The sequence below is a fragment of the Mobula birostris genome, chromosome 2 (assembly GCF_030028105.1).
Source record: "Mobula birostris isolate sMobBir1 chromosome 2, sMobBir1.hap1, whole genome shotgun sequence".
NCBI classification, from domain to species: Eukaryota; Metazoa; Chordata; class Chondrichthyes; order Myliobatiformes; family Myliobatidae; genus Mobula; species Mobula birostris.
In genome coordinates this window covers 5,811,269-5,838,562 of record NC_092371.1, presented here as the reverse complement: position 1 = coordinate 5,838,562, position 27,294 = coordinate 5,811,269, and the positions used below count along the sequence as shown (strand labels likewise).

General features: G+C 50.1%; 1 protein-coding gene across 1 annotated transcript; it reads left to right on the top strand.

Annotated features, from left to right (window-relative positions):
• Positions 1–344: 344 nt before the first annotated feature.
• Positions 345–19,862, top strand: LOC140211646 (ephrin-A1-like). Its single transcript, XM_072281631.1, has 5 exons — positions 345–578; positions 15,990–16,282; positions 16,493–16,558; positions 18,722–18,772; positions 19,356–19,862. The coding sequence occupies exons 1-5, from the start codon at positions 469–471 to the stop codon at positions 19,472–19,474; spliced, it is 639 nt and encodes a 212-aa protein (XP_072137732.1). The 5' UTR covers positions 345–468; the 3' UTR covers positions 19,475–19,862.
• The last annotated feature ends 7,432 nt before the right edge of the window (positions 19,863–27,294 follow it).

The following is a 27,294-nucleotide window of genomic DNA, read 5'->3' as shown; positions in this document are numbered from 1 at the left end:
AGGTACGTGGAAGGGTGGAGGAGCCAGAAGGTCCAGAAAGACAGAGGTGGTGTAGGGGCCAGAGAGAGTTACAGAGATGGGGAGGGTAGGAGGGGGTCTCTGAGATGGGGGGGTGTAGGGGAAGGAAGGGGTTACAGGGAGGTGGAGGGGTGTAGGGGAGGGAGGGGGTTACAGGGAGGTGGAGTGGTGTAGGGGAAGGAGGGGGTTATAGGGTGGTGGAGTGGTGTAGGGGAGGGAGGGGGATACAGCTACAAATCCACTTCAGTTTGTATTGTGGGTGACTCGCCCTCTCTTACTGCGCACAAATTAACAGTGTCAGGAGAGAATTAGCAAACATTCCGTGTTAGTCTGACTCAGCTGAATAGGCGTGGACAGACGGTGAAAGAGAGTGACCCATCCTACCTCTACGGCAGAAATCAGTGGCGCGTTGGAGACGAGAGTGTGTGTTTCTGATTGAACTTTTGGGAAATGGATGATTTCTTAAAAATGACTTGGAAAATCTTCTTTTTTGTCCTGTTGGCTGTTTATGAGTCTGTGTCTGAGAGATTCACCGTGTACTGGAATCGGAGCAACCCATTGTAAGTTACAGAAAAGTTTTGGTTGAATTTAGTCCTGGTTTGTTTTCCCGAGTTCGTCGAACCTGTTCCTATGGTAAACTGTGGCCTCATTACAACGAAGTTCTGCATTACTTACTAATGAAATAATATATGTATTTTTAAATTCTACCTCCTAAAATACGCTTACCTTTTCGTTCGGGAGTTACAAAATTAAATTTGCAAACTTAATTTTAGGTGTCTTTAAAGTTAGAACTTATAGGGTTTGTTAATATTTTGAGTAGGAGAAGGTGATATCTCGGTGAATTGTAAATTGGATCTGAGATTTAATGTGTTTTTTAAAAAAAAATGGATATTTCACGAAAGAAAAAAATATGAGTGGATTTGGGATTTAATTCGGATTGAGATTTAAGGATGGGAACGTGTGTAATTAGGGAAAATTGGGACTTGTTGGGGTTATGCATTTAAGGTAAGGTTTAGTGTGTAAAGTGCGTTTTGATTCACTTGACGCAAGGTTAGACAGGCGATGTGTTTTTTTCCTCCTGAGTTCCTGGTAGTAAGCGCGGTTGCACAGTAACTCGATGAGCTCCAGTCTTTGTTTATCACGCACTGGAGTATTAACCCTCAAGGCAACGGCTCGGGCGCCAGAAAACAAAGGGGTCCTTTTCCAATAATATTTACAATCAGCAGTGTACGATTCGCCGACTGTAACATCCTGTTATGATTGACGTGAAAGATGGGGATTGCGAAATCTAGATTGCGTTTGCGTGCGAGCCGTGGAGAATTTATGAGTTTGCATTGCCCTTTTAAATGAGATGTTGGTGGGGCTCACTTTTTTTTATTGTTGTGCGTTTTGGTTTAGAGCTGATAATTTCAAAGGGGATGTGAGTTTTTTTTTTGCACACAGAATGGTGGGTGCGCTGCCTGGGTGGTGGAGGCAGAAACATTAGAGACTTTTAAGAGAAGTTTCGATAGGCACACGAATGTGAGGGAAATACAAGAATATGGATATCGCGTCGGCAGAAGAGATTAGATTAGTTGGCCATTTGATTCTAATCCAATTGTTTCGGTACACACTGTGTGCCGAAGGATTGGTTCCTATGCAGTAGTGGTCTATGTTCTAATTAGGTTTTAGGTTTGGCGAATGGGGCGGGGGGCCACCTTTTGGTTTCACGCCGAAAAGTTTGAAAAGTTTTATAGTTTTTTTCTCTCTCTCTCCGGCACTAGTCTTGCGGACGAGAAAGGCCTGTGGGTTTTGTGGTTGAGTTGGTTGTGGTTTGGAGCTAACCCTCTACTCTCCGTGGCGGTTCGGCCCCTCGGTATTGACCTGTACCCCCACTCCACATCCCCCCACCCCGCCCCGTTGTCCCTTTCTGGCTGCACGTCCAGTCATCGCCAAATCAAAACCGAGAGGCAGTCTGTGCAGCAGCTAGGCCACTCGGCCCGAAAAACTTGTGCTGGCTCTTTCTGCGAGTTCTCCCATTCCCTGGGTTCTTGCCCACGAACTCTAGCCTGGTTTCCTACTTTAGTAAGCGGTGGGAAGCTCTGTTAGGCGTATCCCCACCGCCCTCGTCCTAGACACCCGCATATCACCGAGAAAAGGAACCTCTTTCGGCGCCTACCCTTCGTCCGAGTGGACGCAAGTTTATTCAATAAAATCCTGTTTTACCGATGTAAGCCTCAGGGTAGAGCCGCTACCTCTCATCCCCAGTAGCGCAGTTTCGAGCCCGACTTCCTCTGTGTCTGTTTCCTCCCCCCCCCCCCCCCACCTAGTGCATGGATAAAGGGTAGAGTCTGGGGGCAGATGACAGGGAAAGCGTCAGTGAAACTAAAAGTAAACAAGCGACCAGCAGAAACTCGATGGGCCAAAGCGCAATTGTTAAACCGTATAATCTTAACAGAATTGTGAAGTACAGTGTGGAAACAGGCCCTTCGGCCCGACTGGCCCATGCTGCCCACAGCGCTAGTGCTGGTCCCTGATGCCTGTGTTTGCCCCCCTAACCCTCCACAATGAAACAAATTTCACAGCATGTGTCAGTGATGATAAGCCTGAGAGATTTAGAGGAGACCTGAGAGGTAACTTCTTTACACAGAGGTTAATGACTGGGCATTATGGGAGGGGAGGGCCCACAACCTTAGACTCACTTTCAAGGACTCTTCATCTCAAGTTCTCGATACTTATTATTTTGTTGTTTTTTTTGTGTGCGTTTGCAGTTTGTTGTCTTTTGCACGTTGGTTGTTTGTCGTGCATGGATTTTCATTGGTTCTGTTGCGTTTCTTCCCGTTTACTGTGAATGCCCACAAGAAAACGAATCCGAGCCTAGTAAATGGCGACAGGGATGTGCTTTGCTAAATTCACTTTGAACGTTGATCTCCCAACACAACGTGGCCGGCCAAAGGGCCTGCGCTGCTCTGAGTCCTACCGAAGGAAGTGGTAAAGGTGTGGCAGATATTGTGAAATTTGTTGCTTTCTGGCAGCAATGCAGGACAAGACATTTAAAAGTCACCATGAGTTACAAGAACTAAGTGCAAAAGAGGGAAACCGGGGGTCCACGGTCCGTTCAGAGACCTGGCGGCAGAGGGGAGGAAGTTGTTCCCAAAGTTCGCCCCTCAGCGTCGCGGTTAGCGTGCTGCTGCGGTTCGGAGTTCAGTTCTGACCCTATCTGTAAGAACGCAGCAGGCCAGGCAGCATCTCTAGGAAGAGGTACAGTCGACGTTTCGGGCCGAGACCCTCCGTCAGGACTAACTGGACGCTGCCTGGCCTGCTGCGTTCACCAGTATTTGTATTTGTGTGTGTGTGTGTGTTGCTTGAATTTCCAGCATCTGCAGACTTCCTCCTGTTTGCGATCTGTAGGAAGTTTGTTCGTCCACCACGTGGATTTCCTCCCACAGCCCAGACCTACGGGTTAGTAGGTCAATTGGTCATTGTAAATTGTCCCGTGAATAGGCAAGGGTTAAATCAGTGGCCTGCTGGGCAGTGTGGCTCTTCGGTTCCACGCTATATGTCTGAATAAATAAATTATCCTTTTACTCTGGCCCATTATCTACAGTTAGACCATAGGAGCCATTCAGCCCATCGAGTCTGCTCCGCCATTCCATCATGGCTGATTTACTATCCCTCTCAACCCCATTATGCTGCTTTCTCTCCTTTTGATGCCCTAATTAGGAACTTATTAACCTCCACTTTAAATATACCCAATGACTTGGCCTCCACAACCATCTGTGGCTATGAAATGAGACCTTTGTTCTTTGGATCTTGCCAGACTCCCTGTATGCATAGAAGAGGGAGCTGGTATCCCAAGGCCAGAGATTGTCTCTTGCTCTGGATTCCAGTGCCTGCAGTCTCCAGATTTGCAGACACTGGGATCTGGAGCAAGAGACGATCTGTGGGAGGAGCTCAGTGGATCGGTGTGGGAATTGTAGATGTCAAGTCCTCTGTAGCAGTTAACGCATCACTTTACAGCAGCAACGATCTCCATTCCGGGTTCAATTCCCAGCACTGCCTGTAAGGAGCTTGTATGTTCTTCCCGTGAATGCGTGGATTTCCTCCGGAAGCTCTGATTCCCTCCCACCTCCCAAAGACGTGCGAGTCATGGTTAGTAAGCTATGGGCATGCTGCGTTGGCGCTGTAAGTATGGCAACATCTATGGTGGTCCCAGCAAACTCCCTGCTGAGTCGATTCGACACAACAGACACACTTCACTGTACGCTTCGACAAATAAAGCTTTAATCTTTAAGAGTTAAAATTATTCAATGTGAAAGTGAAAAGGACAGCAAAGCCACCTTTAAGTCAGTGATGTGGGATTTCAGCCCGAAACGTTGACAATTTCTTCCCTTCCACAAATGCTGCCCAACCTGCTGCGTACCTCCAGCATCAAGTTCCACTGGCCATCCAGCAGAGAACGACCCATGAGATTTACAAGAATGAGTTTAGGAATGAAAGGGTTAATATACAAGGAGCGTTTGACTCCGGACGTTTACTCGCTGGAGTTTAGAAGAATGGAGGGGGGGGGGGATCTCATTGAAAGCTATTGAATGTCAAACGTCCTGGATAGAGAGGACATTAAGAGTTGTTTTCTACGGCGGAGGAGTCTCGGACCAGAGGGCACAGCCTCAGAATACAAGGGTGTCCTTTAGAACAGATAGGAGAAGGAATTTTGTTCCCTGGAGGGTGGTGAGTCTGTGGAATTCATTGCTGCAGACGGCTGTGGAGGCATTGAGTATATTTACAGAGATTGATTAGTAAAGGCATCAAAGGTTACATGGAGAAGATTAGATTATATTTGTCACATTTGCATTGAAACAGACAGTGAAGTGTGTTGTTTGTAGCAACCGGCACTGTGAGGATGTGCTGAAGGCGCCCTGTGGCAACATAGCCTGCCCACAGCCGACTAAATGGTACGCCTTTGGAATGTGGGAGGAAACCAGAGCACCCGGAGGAAACCCTTGCGGCCACCGGGCGAGCTTGCAGCCGGGGAATCCAAACTGGGTCGCTGACGCTGTTACAGCGTTACGCTACGCCGCCATGGAGAAGGCAGGGAATGGGTTTGAGAAGGAAAATAAATCAGCCACGATTGGATAGTGGAGCAGATTTAATGAGCCGAATGGCCTAATTCTGCTCCTACGGTCAAAAATAAAGCACTACCCTTTTTTAAGCATCGACATTCCGCTAACTTTTTAGTCTAAAATTAACACATTGCCTGAATAATTTCTCCATGGTATCATCGGCGGCTAGTTGTTAACAGAGCTGGCTGATGAGACTGTGTCTATTTAAGGAGAGTTACGGCGGAGGCCAGGGTTAGCACTTGGAGCATCTCCCAAGTGGCTGGTGTTGAGGGTGGTTGGAGGGGAGAGAGAGATGCACTGCAAGAGGACCGAGCACGTGTGGATGTCAGAAAGCAAGGAGAGAGCAACACACTTTGGGAGGGGCGGTGGGGAGAGCGTCCCAGGAGGGGTTGCAACGGGGGAGATGTAGGGCTGCAGGTTGTCCAGGTTGCTGGCCACTTAAACAAAAGGGGCGGCGTGGAACCGTAGTGGTCAGCGTAACGCTGACCGTGCCAGTGACTGGGGTCAAATTCCCACTGACGTCCGTAAGGACATTCTCCCTGTGACTGTGTAGGTGCTCCAGTTTCCTCTCGCGTTCTCAAGACGTACAGGTTGGGGCTCGTAAGCTGTGGACATGCTATGTTGCGCCGGGAGTGTGTTGAAACTTGTGGGCATGTCCTTGGACCGTGCTGGTGGGTGAGACAAACGACACAGTTCACTGTATGTTTCAATATACATGCGACAAATAAAACTCATCTTTAGTGCCCCTCCTATCTCAAATTTAGCTCCCTGCCTTACCTCAGATCCTACCTTTTTAATTTTTGGGAGAATTCACCTGGGATCGGTTTTGGGAGACGGGTCACTCAAGGTTACTGCCCTGGGTGGCGGGGTTGGCCCATGTGTGCTCCCTCTATTGGGATCTTTCTGTGCACAGTTACGTTGCCTGCCTCCGGGAGCCCAGGCGAAAGGAGTAAGAAAGGGCACCAGTCTGATTCAGGTGTTCCTCCTCCCGACCTCGGTGGGACCCACTGTAAGCCAAGTGTTGCCCCTTTAAGATATCATCTATCCCTGGATAATTGGCGGAAGTGCTCGCTGACTTTCCGGAGTGGGGGTTGTTTTTTCCGTGAGAGGAGGGTCGCAAAGTGTGTTGTCAGGAAGCCTCCGTCCCGGTGTAGTGGCCCGAAGCAGGAAATGTCCCGTGGCTCCCCTTCCTCCTCCTTCCCTGGGACACTGGACTGGGGGAAGAGGGAGGAGGGAGAAGGGTTGGAAGGCAGAGGAGGGAGGCAAGGACAGAGAGATGGGGGGGGAGTGAGAGGGGAGAGGGAAAGGGATGCAGATCAGAGAGAGAAGGAGGGATTGAGTGGTGGGAGGAAAGGGGAAGGATTAGGGGTGCATAGAGAGGGGGGTTGGATGGGGAGAGAGGGGGTGAGGGCTACAGAAGGGGGAAAGGGGAATGGAGGGGATATAGGAGAGAGTGAAGATCAGGATAGAGGGGGCATGAGGGAAGAGGACGGGTGGGGAAGTGGTGATGAGCGGAGAGGAAATCATTGTGAGGAAATTGGACTGGGAAAATTGTTGTGCCGGCAGCAACTCGATGGTCCGAATGGCCTCTTCCCATGCCCATTTCTCCCTGCTGTGTCAGCACCCCTCTACCCATTCTTCCCTCCCCCCCCCCATTGAGCTGAGCTTCGTTCCTTTGGAGATAAGCTGGCAATCAAATTGATGAGGGGGTTGGAGCAGACAGTGGATCCCTGGGTTTGCCCCTGGGGGGGTGGGGGGGTGAATTGAACCCCATTTGGCACCAGCCCTCTGAGGGCTGGGGCTCCCTTCTGTTTAGGGAGGGGGAGAAGCAGCTTAGTCATGGGGGGGGGGCGGATGCTCCCAGCATGAGGCTGGATGCCTTGCGGAGGGGCTGTAACCTGGATAATTGGTGATACTGCAGGATAGAGGGTCTTCACATTTCAGACTCTTTTTTTTCCTTCTTTCCCCCACCCCAACACTGGAAGAACAAGGGAAGGGGGTAACATACAGCCCTCCCCACTACAGAGCACATCGACATAAAACATTGCTGCAGGAAAGCAGTATTCATCACCAGAAACCCCCACCGCCCAGGACATGCTCTCTTCTCACTGCTGCCATCAGCACAGAGGTACAGGAGCCTCAGGACCCACACCGCCAGGTTCGGGAACAGTTATAACCCCTCAACCATCAGGCTCCTGAACCAGTGGGGATAACTTCCAGTTCATTGGCTATATTTAAGAGGGAGTTAGATATGGCCCTTGTGGCTAAAGGGATCAGGGGGTATGGAGGGAAGGTTGGTACAGGGTTCTGAGTTGGGTGATCAGCCATGATCATAATAAATGGCAGTGCAGGATCGAAGGGCTGAATGGCCTACTCCTGCACCTATTTTCTATGTTTCTGTGTATTAACTTCACGCCCATCATTGAAATGTTACCACAACCTAGGGACTCACTTTCAAGGCCTCGTCATCTCGTGTTCTCAATATTTATTGCTTGTTGATTGATTTATTTATTATTATTTCTTTTGTATTTGCGCTGATAGTTGTCTTTTGCACACGGATTGTCCCCTCCACCCTGTTTCTTGCATTTACTGTCTATACCCGCAAGAAACTGAATCTCGGGTGACTTGTGTACTTTGGACTTTAACATTGAAGTTGAGCTGAAATTATTTGGGCTCCTTCCCCTGGTCGCTGGGATGGTCTAGTGTGCTGGCAGCCAAGGAGGAGAAGTGGAGGGGGGAGTGCGGGTGGGGGGGTAGTGGAGGGGAGCACAGCAGGACCCCGCAGAGGGTGAGGGGCCAGCGGGGAGGCTGACGGATGAGGGGTAATCCGGTGGCACTCTCCTCCCTCCCTTGGTGTGGCACACCCTCCCAGGTCACGGTGCTCCCTCAGTACTACCCCTAAAGCTAACGATCGCCCCCCCACCCCCATCTCAGGAGCGGGAAGGTGCCCCAGGACTCGGGAGCAGGAAGAGCACCGATCCTGGGAAAAGGACTCCCTGGATGAGAAACAAGACAGGCAGGAAATGAAGCATCGCCTTATAGGTGATTCACCGGCGCCTGGAGAGGGACAGGGAAGCCTCCTGGCCTGTATCCCACTCACTCTTATCAGCTGAGGCTCAATTGGAATCTGTCATCGCTAGGTTAGATAGTGTGTGTGTGTGTGTGTGTGTAGGGGGGGTGGTAGGATGGGGTGTTCGATTACCACTCCTGACACTCCCAGTGTATTGGGACTGCACGGTACACAACACTTTACAGTACAGGCAGACCCCGGGTTCAATTCCTGCTACGTCCTGTAAGGACCTATCCGTCAGAGTTGGTTTTGCCTTATCACGATGGAGATGCTGTTCATGGTGGTCTCCTCCAGTATGCTTGTGTTAGTGCGTCTGTCCTTGCAGCTGATCGTCGAAACTCCCCCCCCCCGCAGAGAACGTTACAGTACGGGAACAGGCCCTTCAGCCTGTGATGTTCTGCCAACTAATTAAATGGGTAAATTGGTCTCCCATGTTCTGAGGTCAGTGAAAAACTTCCTTTTACATGCCATCCAAACAAATTATCTCATCACGTCAAAGCATTGAGGTAGAACAGGGGAATGCAGAATAGAGTGTCACAGTTACAGAGAGAGTGCAGTGCAGGCAGGCAATAGGGTGCACTGGAGATTGTGAGATCAATGGTCCAATTTATTATACCAGGGAACTGTCTGATACCAGTGGTTTCAAAGCTCTCCTTGAGCCTGTGCGACTTTTTAGGCTTTTGTATCTTCTGCCTGACAGGAAGGGTGAGAACGGACAATGTATGTTGAGAGTTAGTGTCTCTGATTTGCTGGCTGCTTTCCTGAGGCAGTGAGGAGGGTAGACAGAGTCCATGGGGGAGTGGAGGGATGCTGGTTTCCGTGGTGTGCTGAGCTGTGTCCACGACCCTCTGCGGTCACGGACAGAGCAGTTGCCATTCCGAGCTGCGGTGTATCCGGATAGGGTGGTTTCTATGGTGAATCTGTAAAAATGGCGCGGATCAATGAGACATGCCAAATTCCTTACGCTTCCTGAGGAACTGGGGAGCTTGCCGGTACATGGTCCACATTCCTCCATTCTCTGCACATTCCTCTGAACACCTCTGTTTTATCTGACTCCACACCACCCCCAGCAATGCATTCCAGGCACCCACCACGCTCTGTGTAAAGTTAATTTACCTCACACATCTCCTTTGAAGGACCCCCCTCACCTTCAATGTACAATATCCCCACTGGTCAGTAGACATTTTGATCCTGGGGTGGGGGGGGGGGGAAGAAAGATGCTGTCTGTCTACGCTATCCCCACCTTTCAGAATTTCATAAACTTCTCTCAGGTCTCCCTCCAGCCTTCATTGCTCCAGAGAAAATAACTCAAGTCCGTTAGTACCACAGTCCTCTCACCAACCAGCAGTTCCAGTTAGAAATTGTTTACCATTGTCACATGTACCGAGGTACAGTGAAAAGCTTTAGTTGTGCACGCCATCCAGACGGATCTTCCCATACATCAGTACATCGAGGAAAACAGAGTGAGGAATAGAGTGTCACAGTTACAGAGAGAGTGCAGTGCAGGCAGACAAATAAATTGCAAGGGCCACGACGAGGTAGACTGCGAGATCAAGAGTTCATCTTTTCGTGTATGTAAAGTCCATTTAATGGTCTTATAACAGTGGAATACATGCTGTCCTTCAAAGTTCAAGGTAAATTTATGCTCAAGGTACATATATACTACTCTGAGATTCATTTTCTTGCAGACGTTCATAGGGTAGTAAAAAATACAAAAGAATTTTACAAAAAAACAGATCTGAGCCTAATGTTATGTGTTCTTGGGCTTTTGTATCTTCTGCTTGATAGGAGAGGGGAGAATGTTCAGGCTGGGAGGGGTCCTTGATTATATCGGTTCTTTCTGAGGCAGCGGGAAGTGTACACGGAGTCAGCGGATGGGGGACTGGTGTCCAAGGTGGTCTGGGCTGCGTCCACAACTCTGCCACGGACGGGAGACCGGCGCAGGTGGCTTCTTGTTGAACAGTATGGATTCAATGGGCTGAAGGGCCTGACCCTGCCCAAGTCAGAGGATGCCTCCTCTTTGAGGGGAGAAAGTGGGCAAGGGAGGTGCAAAAATAAATATTTCTACAAGAATATACAAAGAAACTTAATAAAGCTTTGAGGAGTCAATAAGGAAATTGTTTTGAACTGAATTTTTATATGCAAGGATACGAAAGGAGTCTAAAAGTAATTAATCTGGAAGCAAGGAGCGATGGCAGAATATAAAACCGTCTTCATTTGCTGAGGGGATGTTTAGTCCCAGAGAGAGTCCATTCCAACTGTTTATACCAATCTCCATTTCACTCCCCCCACACTCTCACCAACTCTCCCAGATACACACACACACATACACACACACACAGAGTTCACAGTCAATTTATTATCAAAGTGCTTACAATTCACCAAATTCAGTCCCGAGGTCATTTTCTGACGGGCATTCACAGTGGGACACAATAACATCAGTGAAGTACCTCACAAAGACTGACAAATAACCAGTGTGCAAAAGCAGATGAGCTGCAAATGCGAAAATAAATTAAATATTAAATCAATAATATTGGGAACAAGAGTTGAGTCTGTATGGTGTGTAGTCAGTGCAGTGTTGGAGTGAGTGAGGGTTCAGGAGCCCAATAGTTCGAGGGGGACTGTCTTGTCTCCCTTTCTCTTCACCATTTACAGCTTGGACTTCAACTACTGCACAGAGTCTTGTCATCTTCAGAAGTTTTCTGATAACTCTGCCATAGTTGGATGCATCAGCAAGGGAGATGAGGTTGAGTACAGGGCTACGGTAGGAAACTTTGTCACATGGTGTGAGCAGAATTATCTGCAGCTTAATGTGAAAAAGACTAAGGAGCTGGTGGTAGACCTGAGGAGAGCTAAGGTACCGGTGACCCCTGTTTCCATCCGGGGGGTCAGTGTGGACATGGTGGACGATTACAAATACCTGGGGATACAAATTGACAATAAACTGGACTGGTCAAAGGACACTGAGGCTGTCTACAAGAAGGGTCAGAGCCGTCTCTATTTCCTGAGGAGACTCAGGTCCTTTAACATTTGCTGGACGATGCTGAGGATGTTCTACAAGTCCAGTGCTATCATGTTTGCTGTTGTGTGCAGGGGCAGCAGGCTGAGGGTAGCAGACACCAAAAGAATCAACAAACTCATTCGTAAGGCCAGTGATGTTGTGGGGATGGAACTGGACTCTCTGACGGTGGTGTCTGAAAAGAGGATGCTGTCCAAGTTGCATGCCATCTTGGACAATGTCTCCCATCCACTACATAATGTACTGGTTGGGCACAGGAGTATATTCAGCCAGAGACTCATTCCACCGAGATGCAACACAGAGCGTCATAGGAAGTCATTCCTGCTTGTGGCCATCAAACTTTACAACTACTCCCTTGGAGGATCAGACACCCTGAGCCAATAGGCTGGTCCTGAACTTATTTCCTGGCATAATTTACATATTACTATTTAACTATTTATGGTTTTATTACTATTTAATTATTTATGGTGCAACTGTAGCGAAAACCAATTTTCCCCGGGATCAATAGAGTACGACTATGACTGTGGTAATAGCTGTTCCTGAACCTGGTGGTGTGGGACCTAAGGCTCCTGTTCCAGTTGGTTTAGTGAACCGGGTGTGCAGTGGGACCAGCAGTGAGAAAGGAGCAGGGCCTGGGTGGTGGGGTCCTTGAGGCTGAATGATGGTGCAGGCTGATTTACACTGGCCCTGCATGTTGTTGGATTGTGTGGTGGTGGGGGGGGGGAGAACTGGCTGTTAAAAGGGGAGCGTGCAGACTCCACACAGAGACTGGGCACACGGCCGGAGAACGGGCGGATCAGCAGACATACACACAGGGATGGATTCTAGTCTTTGGAGCTGGGGAGCTGAGATCCCTCAGAAGGCCGTGGGGCGCGTTACGGCTGAGTGGGTGAAAGGCTGAGACGAGCAGAGAGCCATAGGGATGGGGTGGGATGGTGAGTGTATATCTTGTGGTACTGGTTTCACCAGCTCCATTCAGCGACAGAGTAGGGTGAGACAAAAGGCTAAACAGAGGCCCACCCTCCTCCTCTCTGATGTCAGGGGGCACGGGAACCTCCTGCCGGTGACATTTACTCACGTAGGAGCCCATCAGGGAGAGCTCAAAGTTCACAGTACATCTATTATCGAAATACGTCTGTCGCCCTGACATTCATTTTCTTGCAGGCATTCACAGTAGAACAAAGAAATACAATAGAATCAATGGAAAAACTACACACAGATAACGATGTGCGAAATGAGATAAACTTTAACCAAGTATGCAGAGTTGAGATCAGAGTGCAGAGACAGAGGGTGGAAGGTCTCATGCTATCCGTTCGAAGTAGGCTGCCGTGGGTTTACTGCGTTCACTTTCTAGAAGTGGCTGCGTGACCTTGGCTTCACTAGAAGAGAGATCAAGTCAACCAGCAGGGCTGTAGCTGAGGCAGCAGAGACAGGATCAGCATGGGTGTGGACCAAGTACGTCCAGAGGGGCAGATAGTCAGACAGTGTATACATATCTTGCAAACCCTTCAGTAGTTGCATAGACACCTGAAGAGCAGACTATCTGTTGGATGGAAGTGACTGATAGAGGCAGATGCCAAGTGTTTAAGCTCACCAGTGGGAGGTGGTGCTTTAGCACTGCTGGCCCACCACCTCGAGGGAGTCTTGATCATAAGCGGGCCGAAACTCCTGAAGGCAGGTGGCAGATCAACTGATGATCCCACTGGTGATAGCACAGGACAGTTAACATCTTAGTCCACATGTATTCTGTAACTGTGAAAAAAAACAAATAATGATAAATAGGTAAATAAATAATGTTGGGAGAGTGAGAGTTCCTGTAGCAAACAAAATGTTGGAAATGCAGAGCAACACACACACTCTCGCAAACAAACACACACACACACACACACACACACACACACACACACACACACACACACACACACACACACACACACACACACTCACACTCTCAGGGTGTTGGGAGGGAATTCCAAAACTGAGATCCAGGCGCCTGGAGGAACACCCGTCAGTGATGGAAGGAGGGGAATTCTGGAGTGGAGGGATTAGTGGAAGAGGAATCGGAGGAGGCTGAAGATAAAGGGAGTTTAAGAAACGGGGAGGGGAGTAGGGGAGGAAGGGGGGTCAGGGAGGTGGGAAGGGGTTACGTAGACAGGGAGAGGTGTAGGAGCTGAAGGGGGTTACAGAGACGGGGAACATGTAGGGACCAGATGGGGTTACGGAGGTTTGCAGGGAGCAAGAGGGGGTTACAGACATGGAGGGGTGGTGGGCGCCTGCGGATGAGGCTAGTGTTGGAGGAAGTTTGACCCAAGTGGGGTCTGGGATTGAGAGCATCCACTGCCTCCCCGAGGCTGGACTAACTGGGATACCTCACTGAGGAACAGACAGATCTGGCACCATCTCCTGCTCCCTGGGGCACAGGCAGACGTCTGGATCAGCTTCGGCGCCGTGTGTAGGGACTCCCTGCCTCTGAGCCAGAGATCAAAGGGTTAATGAGAGCTGTGACCATCAGCAGCTTCTCCCCTCCCCCAGTCCTCTTTGTCTCTGTGCATCCCCTCCCTCCCCCTCTCTCTGTCTCTCTCACTCCCTCTGTTCGACACCTCCCTCTCTGTGCATTTCCCATTCCTCCCAATCTCTCAGTCTCTCTTTGTGTTCTCCCTTACCCCTCCTTCTCTCTGCATCCCTCCTCCCTGCCCCTGTCTCTGTCTTTTTGTCTCACTCTCTTCAAGCCTCAACCGAGAACAGCAGAAACCTGCAAGGGTGCACCTTGGCCAGAACCAACAGTAAAGGAGAATCTCCTTTTCCCGAGTCCTCCCCGTCTACAACACGTGCTGCAGAAGGTGGGGCTGGCGCCACACATTGGTGAGGCTACACCTGGGATACAGTATTTGGTTCTGCTCACCCTGCTAAGGAAAAATGCCAATTAAACTGGAAAGAGTTCAAAGAAAACGTACGAGGATGTCACTGGGACTTGAGACCCTGAGTTATCAGGAAAGGTTGAACAGGTTGGGAGCTGGTACGTAGGAGACTGAGGGGCTGACCTTATAGAGGGCACAGAGAGGGTGGACGCACACAATCTTTTTCCCCAGGGGTGGGGGAATCAGGAACTACAGGGCACAGGTTTAAGGTGAGAGGGGAGAGATTTAATAGGAACCTGAGGGGCAACTTCTTCACCCAGAGGGTGGTTGGTCTATGGAACAGGCTGCCAGAGGAAGTGGTTGAGACAGGTACATTAACAATATTTAATATAGGTGGATAGAGCGGAGGTGTTTGGAGGGATGTGGACCAAACACAGGAGGTTGGCACTACCTGGGTGGGTGGGCACCATGGTCAGCGTGCTGTCTTGCTCTACGGCTCTAAACCTGTTACAAATTCTCACTGTAAAAGACAAACGTGGGAGGGACGCTTCGCTGCCAGGCGGTGTGGGAGATGCACACAGGTCAGGACGGTGCACTGTGTATTCTGCCAGTTTAACACAGAACACCTCCGCACAGTACAGGCCCTTTGGCATGCTTCCCTCCCACATAGCCATCTATTTTCCACTTCTCCATCTGCCCGTCTAAGTCTCTTAGATGTCCCTAATGTATCTGCCTCTACCACCACCCCTGGCAGGGTGTTCCATGTACCCACCACTCTGTGTAAGAAAAGAGAGAACCATCTCTGACATCTCCCCCATACTTTTCTCCAATCATCTTCAAATTTTGTCCTCTCATGTTAATTGTTCTTCCCTAGGATAAAGGTGCTGACTGTCTACTCAATCTATGCCTTCTAACATCTTGTACACCTCTATCAAGTTGCACCTCGACCTCCTTCACTCCAGGGACAAAAGCCCTAGCTTCCTCATCAGCCATGCCCTCTCATCCAGGCAGCGTCCTGGTGAGCCTCCTCTGCAGCCTCCCTAAAGCTTTCCACATCCTTCCTACAGTGAGGCGACCACAATATTCCCAGTGGGGTCTGACCAGGGTTTATCGAGCTGCCACATTACCTTGAACTCAATCTCCCAACTAACGAAGGCCAGCACATCGTACACCCTATCAAGTTGTATGGCAACTTTGAGGGATCGATGGATATGGACCCCAAGACCCCTCCCTTCCTCTGTATTGCTTAACCCTGTACTCTTCAAGCTTTGACAGGTATTCTCCTTGGAGGATGGCTTGGAGTCTGACTGATGCCCTGCGAGCTTGACCCAAACGGACACCCCACTAGTTTAGCCTAACGGATATTTCCCTTGGATGGGTCGGTGTCCCCACCACTGAGCACATTGACTCAATGCGCTGTTACAGGAAAACAGCCTCCATCGTCCAGGATCCCCTCCACCCAGGACATGTTCTCCACTCGCTGTCTGCCTTCGTGAAGGAGGTCCAGGAGCCCCAGGACCAACATCACCATGTTCAGGGATAGTTACTACCCCTCAACCATCAGGTTCTTGAACCAGTGGAGATAACTTCACTCACTCCATCACCGAAACTGGACTAACCTTTAAAGATTCTTCATCTCATGCTCTTGATATTTATTGTTTGTTTGTTTATTTATTATTATTGTTGTTGTCTTTTACACATTAGTTGTTAGGCCATCTTGCTATGTTTCATTGAGTTGACTGTGTTTCTTGGATCTACTGTGTATGCCTGCAAGAAAATGAATCTCGGGGTTGTATAGGATGACATCTGCTTTGATGAATTTACTTTGAATGTTGTTTAACGGATGTAAGCTGGGCAAAGATGGCTGTTAACTCTCTGCACGTTTTTGTTGACCCGTTTGATTGTCTGTCCTCCCTCGCCAGGCTGCTGACAGAGGACTTCAGGCTGGAGGTGAAGCTGAACGACTACCTGGACATCCTGTGCCCGCACTACGAGGGTCCTCGGGTGCCCTCGATCCTGGAGGAGTACACCCTGTACCTGGTGGAGGAGGAAGACTATCAGCACTGCCGGGTGGGATCCAGTGACCAGGTGCGCTGGGAGTGCCGGAGACCCCTCGCCCCGCACGGCCCGGAGAGGTTCTCGGAGAAATTCCAACGCTACACGTCGTTCAGTCTGGGCAAGGAGTTCCAGGAGGGCCAACACTACTATTACATCTGTGAGTGTCTCCGGAATGCTCCCTCTTCGTTGCCTCTTCCCCCAGTGTGGCGCTCCCTCCTCGTCGACCTGACCTCCTCGGCCCTCCTTCCCTGCAGCGCACACTCACTGCTGCCCTCCCAACTCACCGCCCCACCCACGGCATGGCACTCTCCCCCCTGCATGTCCCAGAGGTTTGTGTCTGAACCCCCCGTGTCCTGTTGTTTTCCAGCAAAAGCTGTTCACCGGCACCGGCAGCTGTGCCTGAGACTCCGAGTCCTCGTTCTCAGCAGTAAAGGTGAGTCCGTGTTTCAATCATTAGACCGCAGTCAACACTCCCACTATCCCTCAAACCAGAATGCCTACACCAATCCCTGTCACTGTGACCCCTCACAGCACCTACACCCCTCCCTGTCTCTGTAAACCCCTCCAGCCCCTACACCCCTCCCTGTCACTGTGACCCCTCCAGCCCCTACACCCCTCCCTGTCTCTGTAACCCCCTCCAGCCCCTACACCCCTCTGTAACCCCCTCTGGTCCCTACACCTCTCCCCATCTCTGTAAACCCCTCTGGCCCCTACACCCCTCCCCATCTCTGTAACCCCCTCTGGCCCCTACACCCCTCCCTGTCTCTGCAACCCCCTCCAGCCCCTACACCCCTCCCTGTCTCTGTAACCCTCTCCAGCCCCTACACCACTCCCCGTCTCTGTAACCCCCTTTGGCCCCTACACCCCTCCCCGTCTCTGTAACCCCCTCCAGCCCCTACACCCTTCCCTGTCTCTGTAACCCCCTCCAGCCCCTACACCCCTCCCTGTCTCTGTAACCCCCTCTGGCCCCTACACCACTCCCTGTCTCTGTAACCCCCTCCAGCCCCTACACCCCTCCCTGTCTCTGTAACCCCCTCCAGCCCCTACACCCTTCCTTGTCTCTGTAACCCCTCCAGCCCCTACACCCCTCCATGTCTCTGTTATCCCCTCCAGCTCCTACACCCCTCCCTGTCTCTGTAACCCCCTCCAGTCCCTACACCCCTCCCTGTCTCTGTAACACACTCCAGCCCCTACACCCCTCCCTGTCTCTGTAACCCCCTCAGCCCCTACACCCCTCCCTGTCTCTGTAACCCCTCCAGCCCCTGCACCCCTCCCTGTCTCTGTAACCCCTCCAGACGCCTACACCCCTCCCTGTCTCTGTAACCCCTCCAGACGCCTACACCCCTCCCTGTGTCTGTAACCCCCTCCAGCCCCTACACCTCTTCCTGTCTCTGTAACCCCGACTGAATCTACTTCCCTTTCTGTCTCTGTAACCCCCTCCAGATTACCATTTCCAACACCCCCCTCCCACAAACTCTCCCTCCCCCTCGTTTAGTTGTCACTGCCTCACCACTGACAGATATGGCTTCAGCTTCCCCGGAGGCCCGAGCAATGGGAATTCCCTCTCTGATCCTCTGCCTCCCCCTCCCTCTCCCCTCCCTCTCCACCGAACATCAGCAGGACGGGGGTGGGCTCTTCTCCCAGTACTTCCTGAAGTGACCCAGGGAAGGATTTCCTCCACCCCTCTCCCGCCCAGTTCTGGACACGGGCTAACTGTGCAGTTACGAATCATCCCAAATCAGAATCCGGTTTATCATCACTGACACGTGCTGTGATATTGTACGTTTGCAGCAGCAGTACAGCACGATACCTGAAATATACTATAAGTTAAGTTCCAAGAAGAAATATATACAGTGGATCCCAGTTAACTGGGATGCATTGGGATCGTTTGGGCCCAATTAAACAGCCACCCCAGAAATTGCTGGTTTTTGAACGCAAACGCACGTAACTATCTCTATTTACAGACTCTTCACTCCAAGCACAATGTCGCGTCTAACGGCCACACAAGTGCACACAACTGACACTAGTTACAAACTGTCTCCTGCCCCCAATTATGTGGCATCGTGTCCCGAATAAACGAAGGGAATCCCAGTTACTTTCTCAACTAGTTTTTGTTCTTTACGAGTCGTCCCAAATAAGCAGCTGCACCGATTACCCAATGCCCCAATTAAGTGGAATCCACTGTGTATATAAAATATTAATTAGTAGCGCAAATATAGTGAGGTAGTGTTCATGGGTTCAATGTCCATTGAGAAATCGGATGGCAGAGGGGAAGAAGCTGTTCCTGAATCATTGAAAGCAACAGGAATTCTGCAGATGCTGGAGACTCAAGCAACACACATCAAAGTTGCTGGTGAACGCAGCAGGCCAGGCAGCATCTGTAGGAAGAGGTACAGTCGACGTTTCAGGCCCAGACCCTTCGACGAAGGGTCTGGGCCTGAAACGTCGACTGCACCTCCTGAATCATTGAGTGTGTGCCTTCAGGCTCCCGTACCTCCTCCCTGATGGTAACAATGAGAAAAGGGCAGTTCCTGTGTGGTGAGGTCCTTAATTTTATTTCCAGATTTTACTGAAATAGACTCTGTTTTTCTCTCAGCACAAGAAAACCACGTTGAAGTTAATACATCCAAAACCCAGCTGTCAGCAGGTGAGTTGGTGTTGTAGAGGAAGTGTGTGAACACAACAGAATTTCGGCTGGGGTGGAGGAGGGCGGGGGTCTCGTGTGCTAGTCCACCCTGTTCTCCTAAACACCCAAGAGGTCCTGGTCATTGGTGTGTGATCCTCCTGAAGGAGGCCACAAGTCTGGTTTAAAAAAAAAGGTGCGTGCCTTGATTAGTCAAGGCTCTGAGTTCAAGAGTCAGGAAGTTAAACACAGGAGATTCTGCAGGTGCTGGAAATCCAGAGCAACACACACTAAACGCTGGAGGAACTCAGCAGGTCGGACAGCATCTATGGAGGGAAATGAACAGTCAGCGTTATAGGCCGAGGCTCTTCGTCGGGTCTGGTAGGGGAGGGGGTGGAAATCGGTATAAGAAGGTGGGGGGAGGGGAAGGAGTACAAGCTGGCAGGTGACAGGTGAGACCAGGTGAGGGATAAGGTGTGTGGGTGGGGAGGTGACGGGTGGGAAAGGAAAAGGGATGAAGAAGGGAAGGAGGGGTCGAGAGGATCATGAGGTAATTTATCGATACGGGTGCCCAGCTGACTGGCTTTTCTCTCTCCTCCCACCTCAGACCAGCCACCGGAAGAGATGCCGGACACCCAGAGAAGTACGGGGGAGTCAGCTGCCCTGCAGGGCTCTCTGCCGCTTGCTCTCCTGCTCCTGCTGCTGCCCTCGGCCCTGCTACTGTAGGGCTGCCACCCTTGGCTTGTGGACTCTCACGATGGGTGGGGAGGCTGGGCTTGCTTTCCCGTCGCTCGGGGTGGGGTGGGGCGACCGTGACTGTGGACCCCCAAGTAACCAGCTGGTGGTGTCCCATCAAGTCAACCGAGGACAATGGACGGCTTTTAAAATGGTCACCGTGTGAAATCAAAATGGCAGCTGTGGGAAATCAAATGGCCACCAGCCCGGGAACCAGCGTGGATGCCTTTCTACGGCGGATTACCAGCAGGGTGGCGTTGGAGGCCTATCGAACATTGGAGGTGGATTTTGTGCTTCAAACCTATGGCAGGAGGCTCGCAGTAGCTTGTCGCTGGCGATGAAGTGGAGCCGGGGTGGGGGGGGGGGGGAGCGCCCTATTGCTGATCCAGGAGATCGGGCGGGGATGAGGGGGGTGGGTGGGGTGGGAGAGATGTTAAAAAGAAATTCTGTAAAGGTGGGTCCATTGGCCTACTCAAGGAGGGGTGTTTCTCCTATAGCAAAATCCCAAACTACCCCCCCCCCCACCATCTTCCCCTCTCCCTCCCGCCTTCAAGGCTGTCTCACCCCTTCGTTTGGGATTAGCTCTTCGGGACTCGTTTCCCTAGCCGTAACCCCTGACCTCTGAACCTATCTGGCCCACATTAACAGGAATATGTGCGCCGACATTTCTGGGCCACGAGCTCCTCAAGAAACCAGACATCCCACCTCTCCCGGAACTTCTGGGAGTCTCCCGCTTATTAATAGTGGCTCCCTGATGCCCCGCAAATTATACACAATATCATGCAAATCATTTTTTTTTGAGAGCGAGCGAGAGAAAAGCGAGGGCGAGCGCACGCGCGAGAGCGAAGGCAAGCGAACGAGAGAGGGAGAGAGAGCGAGCGAGAGAGAAAGCAATCGAGAGCACACGAGCGACCACGAGAGAGAGAGAGAGCGCACGAGCCAGAGCGCGCCATTGCAGAGTGTTCCAAAAAAAACGTACGTCACGCCAGACTACACTAAAGTGTACCTCTGCCTAATAGGGGTCAAAAATAATGACAGTGTTGCTGGCTGCACTGTTTGCAACAGTGACTTTTCTATTGCCCATGGTGGGTTAAGACTGTAAAAGACATGGTGAGGTGAGTTTAACAGGTTTCATTCGTTCATTAGCATAGCTAACGTTATTTAAACTAGCTGGCTAGCTGCTAAGGAGTTACTCTATTGCAGACATCCCACCTCTCCCGGAAGTCTCCCGCAAATTGATGGTGCTACTTCTCTGAAATGATTTTTTGCAGGGTGGGATGTCTGGGAAACCCACACTCCTTTCCATCTTTGCCCCCTCGACATGCTCCGAGGCAGAGTAGGGTGGGCGCCTCTGTCTAGGTCAGGTTCGACTGGAAACAGGTTGGGATTTTACAGTGGGGGAGGGGTGATTTATCCCTCTCCCACTTGCTAAAGAGAAACACCATCTCCCATTGAGTGGCCACTGACCCGGAAGCACTTTGATTCTGGAGACTCCCAGAACATTTGAACTCAACCCAGGGGCCCGTGGGAAAGTGCTACAGGGAGATGTGTGCTTGAATCTCTTTCATTCTCCAAAATCCGTGTAAAAATTGTACAGAATTTTGAGTGTTTGCCTTTTGTACAGTCATATTTTTATATACCTGTCTGCAATAAATACCCTTTTAATTCAAAAACAAAATATTTCATAGTCATAGTCATACTTTATTGATCCCGGGGGAAACTGGTTTTCGTTACAGTTGCACCATAAATAATAAATAGTAATAAAACCATAAATAGTTAAATAGTAATATGTAAATTATGTCAGTAAATTATGAAATAAGTCCAGGACCAGCCTATTGGCTCAGGGTGTCTGACCCTCCAAGGGAGGAGTTGTAAAGTTTGATGGCCACAGGCAGGAATGACTTCCTATGACGCTCTGTGTTGCATCTCGGTGGAATGAGTCTCTGGCTGAATGTACTCCTGTGTCCACCCAGTACATTATGTAGTGGATGGGAGACACTGTCCAAGATGGCATGCAACTTGGACAGCATCCTCTTTTCAGACACCACCGTGAGAGAGTCCAGTTCCATCCCCACAACATCACTGGCCTTACGAATGAGTTTGTTGATTCTGTTGGTGTCTGCTACCCTCAGCCTGCTGCCCCAGCACACAACAGCAAACATGATCGCACTGGCCACCACAGACTCGTAGAACATCCTCAGCATCATCCGGCAGATGTTAAAGGACCTCAGTCTCCTCAGGAAATAGAGACGGCTCTGACCCTTCTTGTAGACAGCCTCAGTGTTCTTTGACCAGTCCAGTTTATTGTCAATTCGTATCCCCAGGTATTTGTAATCCTCCACCATGTCCACACTGACCCCCTGGATGGAAACAGGGGGTCACCGGTACCTTAGCTCTGCTCAGGTCTACCACCAGCTCCTTAGTCTTTTTCACATTAAGCTGCAGATAATTCTGCTCACACCATGTGACAAAGTTTCCTACCGTAGCCCCGTAGCCTCATCTCCCTTGCTGATGCATCCAACTATGGCAGAGTCACCCAAAAACTTCTGAAGATGACAAGACTCTGTGCAGTATTTGAAGTAGTATTTGGTTATCTATTGAGCAGCAGGTCATAAACACAAGAAATTCTGCAGGTGGAAATCCAGAGCAACACACACAGGTGGTGGAGGAACCGAGAAGCCCAAAACGTCAACTCTTCATTCGTCTCCGTAGATGCAGCCTGACCCACGGCGTTCCTCCAGCGTTTTGTGTGTGTTTGTCCGTATCCAGTGGAAATATTTAGGACTGTCATTCCCTACTACGATCGCTCTCTCCCAGTAGGACGCTGCCACGGCAACGACTCTGTCAGGTTCTATTGTTGTATGCGGAGTCCGGGTGCAACCCAGATCAGAGAGACGTGTCTCGTGAGGGAAGGTTGAGCGAGCTGTGGCTTTTCTATTCGGAGCGACGGAGGGAGTCCTCATACAGGGTTTCCTTAAGCTCAACTTGCAGGGCGAGTTGGCGGTGAGGAAGGCAAATGCAATGTTAGCATTCGTTTGAGAAGGCTTGAATACAAAAGCTCAGGATTTTTATAAAGCATTGGTCAGAGCGCTCTTGGAGTATTGTGAGTAGTTTTGGACCCCAGAGCTAAGAAAGGATTGGAGAGGATGCAGAGGAGGCTTATTTTGAACCATAAGACTTAGGAGCAGAACTAGGCCATTCAGCTCATCAAGTCTGCTCCATCATTCCATCATGGTTGATGAGAAGCATCCTGGGGATGAAAGGGTTAATGTATGGGGAGTGTTTGACGGCTCTGGGTCTGTACTCACTGGAGTTGAGAAGTATGAGGGGAGAATCTCATTGAACCTCACCAAATTTATCAAGGCCTGGGTAGAGTGGACGTGTAGAGGATGTTTCCGGTAGTGGGAGAATCTAGGACCAGAGGGCACAGCCTTCAGTAGAAGGATGTCCCTTTAGAACAGAGATGAGGAGGAATTTCTTTAGCCAGAGGGTGGTGAATGTGTGGAATTCATTGCCAGAGATGGCTGTGGAGGCCAAGTCAATGGGTATATTTAAAGTGGAGGTTGATAGTTTCTTGATTAGTCAGGGCATCAAAGATCATGGAGAGACGGCTGGAAAATAGGGTTGAGAGGGAAAATAAATCAGCCATGACAGGCTGAATTGGCTCATTCTGCTCCTAGGTCCTATGGCTTATGGATCAGAAGGGACGTGACAGAGGTTTATAAGATTATGAGAGTTGTAGATACGGTGGGCCGCCAAGGCAGACACGGGCAATACCAGAGGCCGTGGTTAAGGTGAGCGGAGGAAAGTTCAGGATGGGATGTCACAGGTGTAACATAGAGAGTGGTGGATACCTAGAACATGGTGCTATGGGCGGGGGGAAAAATACAACAGGGACATTTAAGAGGCTCTTAGATTAACACATTGGATTGAGCGGACGAGACCGATGGAAGGTCCAACGGTCAAGAAGGCGGTCTCTGCAAGTGTCGTGGAACGTGTAGAGCAGGACAAGACACAGAAGACGTCCTGGTCATCCACTGCGCCTAGTCCCATCTCCAGCCGTCTAGACTCTGTCTTGCCACTGGACCCAGATGGGAATTGGGAAGAGAGAGTGAGGCTGACGCTGCGCAACTCTCCCTCACTTAAATCCAAATCATGCACTAGTCTCGGCACCATCATAGCCGACTGGTGGCGCAGTGACATCAGCGCCGGACTCCGGAGCGAAGGTTCCTGAGTTTGAGTCCAGTCGGGCCGCGCCCGGGCACGCTTTCCATCCGTGCCAGACTGAGTGTCGAGCTAGCAACTCGACCGTGTAAAAAGTACTAATGGTGTCGAGGTCTTCATCAATGACGATGGACGAACCTGATAAGATTAACACATGGGTGAAAGAAAAATGGAGGGTTATGGGCTGTGTGGGTGGGAAGGGTTGGAGTGATCACGGAGCGGGTTTATATGGGTCAGTACAACATTGTGGGCCAAAGGGCCCATGCTGTGCTGTTCTCTGTTCTACACAGGTGTGCAGAAATGCAATGAAAAACTTTCACAGCAGCATCACAGGCACAGAGCATCAGATACACAACGTTCACAGGGGACACATCAATACCAGTGTTATGTTTTGTAACTTCAAAACGGTACATTAATTCAAAGGAAGATTCGTGAGTGTGAAAATGCAGGTCCAACCCTGTCTCTAAGCCAGGCGCCCAGTTATCTCGTGCAAGTGTGACGCATGCAGCTGAAGTAATTCTACATAAAACCTGTAATTAGTCATTTAAACTAACAAGAATGCTTAATCAAATTATACAAGATTACTCAAATATTATTGAAATATTAAATACACAGTGCAAATTTTACAAAAAGTACCCAATTAGAACAGAATAAAACAAAGTAGTGCAAAGTGGTCACAGTGTTGCTGTGCTGAGGTGGTGATTGGGGTTGAGCTGGTCGGTTCAGGAACCGAATGGTTGAAGGGAAGTCGCTGTTCCTGAACCTGGTGGTGTGGGACCTCCTGCCCGATGGGAGCTGTGAGAAGATGGCCTGGCCCGGATGGTGGGGACCTTTGATGATGGACGTGGCCTTGTTGAGCCACCGTCTCCTGTGGATACAACCGACGGTGGGGAGGGATGTGCCCGAGAGGTACTGGGCCGACCGACGGTGGGGAGGGATGTGCCCGAGAGGTACTGGGCCGACCGACGGTGGGGAGGGATGTGCCCGAGAGGTACTGGGCCGACCGACGGTGGAGAGGGATGTGCCCGAGAGGTACTGGGCCGAGTCCCCCTCCCTCTGCAGCTTTTTAGAACACAGAACACTACAGTACAGGCCATTCGGCCCACAATGTTGTGCCAATCTTTGAACCTACTCTTAAGATCAATTGAACTCTACATAACCCTCCATGTTTCTATCATCCATGTTCTTACATTTGAAATGCTCTGACGGACCGTGATGCAACCAGTCAGGGTATTGTCAATGCACAACTGTGTCCGAGATGTATGGGCTGAGTTCACCACTCTCTGTAGTATCTAACGATCCTGCACATTCGAAATGCCGTACCAGGCCGTGATGCAACCAGTCAGGGTACTTTTAACAATCCATCTGGAGAAGTTTCTTAGGGGGTTCGGTGACAAGTCATGTGACTTTGCTCCCACTGCCCCTTGAGGAGGAGAGTTGCAAAGACTGCAGTAAGGGAGGCTGAGATGTTACTGAGACTGTACACTGGAATTTAGAAGGCTGAGAGGGGATCTGATTGAAACATATAAGGTTATTAAGGGATTGGACACGCTGGAGGCAGGAAACATGTTCCCGCTGATGGGTGAGTCCAGAACCAGAGGCCACAGTTTAAGAATAAGGGGTAGGCCATTTAGAACGGAGTTGAGGAAAAACTTTTTCACCCAGAGAGTGGTGGATATATGGAATGCTCTGCCCCAGAAGGCAGTGGAGGCCAATTCTCTGGATGCTTTCAAGAAAGAGTTAGATAGAGCTCTTAATGATAGTGGAGTCAAGGAATATGGGGATAAGGCAGGAACAGGGTACTGATTGTGGATGATCAGTCATGATCACAGTGAATGGTGATGCTGGCTCGAAGGGCTGAATGGCCTACTCCTGCACCTATTGTCTGTTGTACTAACACAGCAGGCCTTTCAGCCCATCCAGCCATCTGCCAACTAACATTCCCATCTAAGCTGGTTCCTTGTGCCCGGATTTGGCCCATATCCTCCCTGTCCAAGTGTCTTTCAAAATGCTGTTAATGAACTTGCCTCCACCACTTCCTCTGGCAGCTCGTTCCATAGACCGACGTATTCACCCTCTGGGCGAAGAAGTTGCCCCTCAGGTTCCTATTAAATCTCTCCCCTCTCACCTTAAACCTGTGCCCTGTAGTTCTAGATTCCCCGACCCTGGGGAGAAGACTGTGGGCCTTCACCGTCTCTGTGTCTCTCATGATTTTATACACCTCTATGAATTCACCCATTCAGTCTCGTACACTCCAAGGAATAAAGTCCCAGGCTGGCCAACCTCAGGCCCTTGAGTCCTGTGAGCGTCCTCATAAATCTAACCTGTATTCTTTCCGGCTTAGTGACGTCCTTACTGTGGCCGGGTGACAGAGCTGTACACAATGCTCAGGTAACACAATGCCTCACCAACGTCTTTCACAACTGCAACATGATTCCCCTGTACTGGGTGTGCTGATGGATGAACACCAGCACTGCCAATACGTTCTTCTCCACCCTGTCTAACCCGTGACTCCATTTTGTCCCTGTACCCCTAGTTTGCTCTGTTCTATAACACTCCCTGCTGTTCCCTGTGAAAGTCCTACCCTGTTTCACAAGGGAAGGGTACTACAACGAAGAAAAACCACCCTTACCCACCCTGCAAACTACCCTTCTGGAAAGCTATTAAAACAAAATCTTCACACCATCTTAAAAAGTTTCTTCTACCAGACAGTTAATTTGATCAACCATTCTAATTAGACCACCCCCAACTCCCCTCTATTACCTGTAAACACTTTAAAACCATTTTTATAATGCTGTTTCCATTGTAAATATATGCTTATATTTATGTATTTATTCCATATCAATAGACAATAGATGCAGGAGTAGGCCATTCGGCCCTTCGAGCCAGCACCGCCATTCACTGTGATCATGGCTGATCATCCACAATCAGTATCCAGTTCCTGCCTTATCCTCAAGACCTTTGATTCCGCTATCTTTAAGAGCTCTATCCATCTCTTTCTTGAAAACATCCAGAGACTTGGCCTCCACAGCCTTCTGGGGCAGAGCATTCCACATATCCACCACTCTCTGGGTGAAAAAGTTTTTCCTCAACTCTGTTCTAAATGGCCTACCCCTCATTCTTAAACTGTGGCCTCTGGTTCTGGACTCACCCATCAGTGGGAACATGCTTCCTGCCTGCAGCGTGTCCAATCCCTTAATAATCTTATATGTTTCAATAAGATCCCCTCTCAGCCTTCTAAATTCCAGAGTATACAAGCCCAGCCGCTCCAATCTTTCGACATATGACAGTCCCGCCATCCCGGGAATTAACCTTGTGAACCTACGCTGCACTCCCTCAATAGCAAGAATGTCCTTCCTCAAATTTGGAGACCAAATCTGTACACAGTACTCCAGGTGTGGTCTCACCAGGGCCCTGTACAGCAGCAGAAGGACCTCTTTGCTCTTATACTCAATTTCCCTGTTATGAAGGCCAGCATGCCAGTATGAGATCCATACTCTAACCGGAAACTTTACTTTTTATATAATTCTTTACCATTGTTAAATTCAAAGAGCACTACAGCACAAAATCAGGCCCTTCGGCCCATC

What these genes read in the sequence shown, in the direction of transcription:
- LOC140211646 (XM_072281631.1), top strand. Translation starts at nt 469, where the DNA reads ATGGATGATTTCTTAAAAATGACTTGGAAAATCTTCTTTTTTGTCCTG. An exon ending in TGGAATCGGAGCAACCCATT is followed by an intron (nt 579 to 15,989) that starts GTAAGTTACAGA and finishes CTCCCTCGCCAG; the next exon opens with GCTGCTGACAGAGGACTTCA. An exon ending in CAAAACCCAGCTGTCAGCAG is followed by an intron (nt 18,773 to 19,355) that starts GTGAGTTGGTGT and finishes CTCCCACCTCAG; the next exon opens with ACCAGCCACCGGAAGAGATG.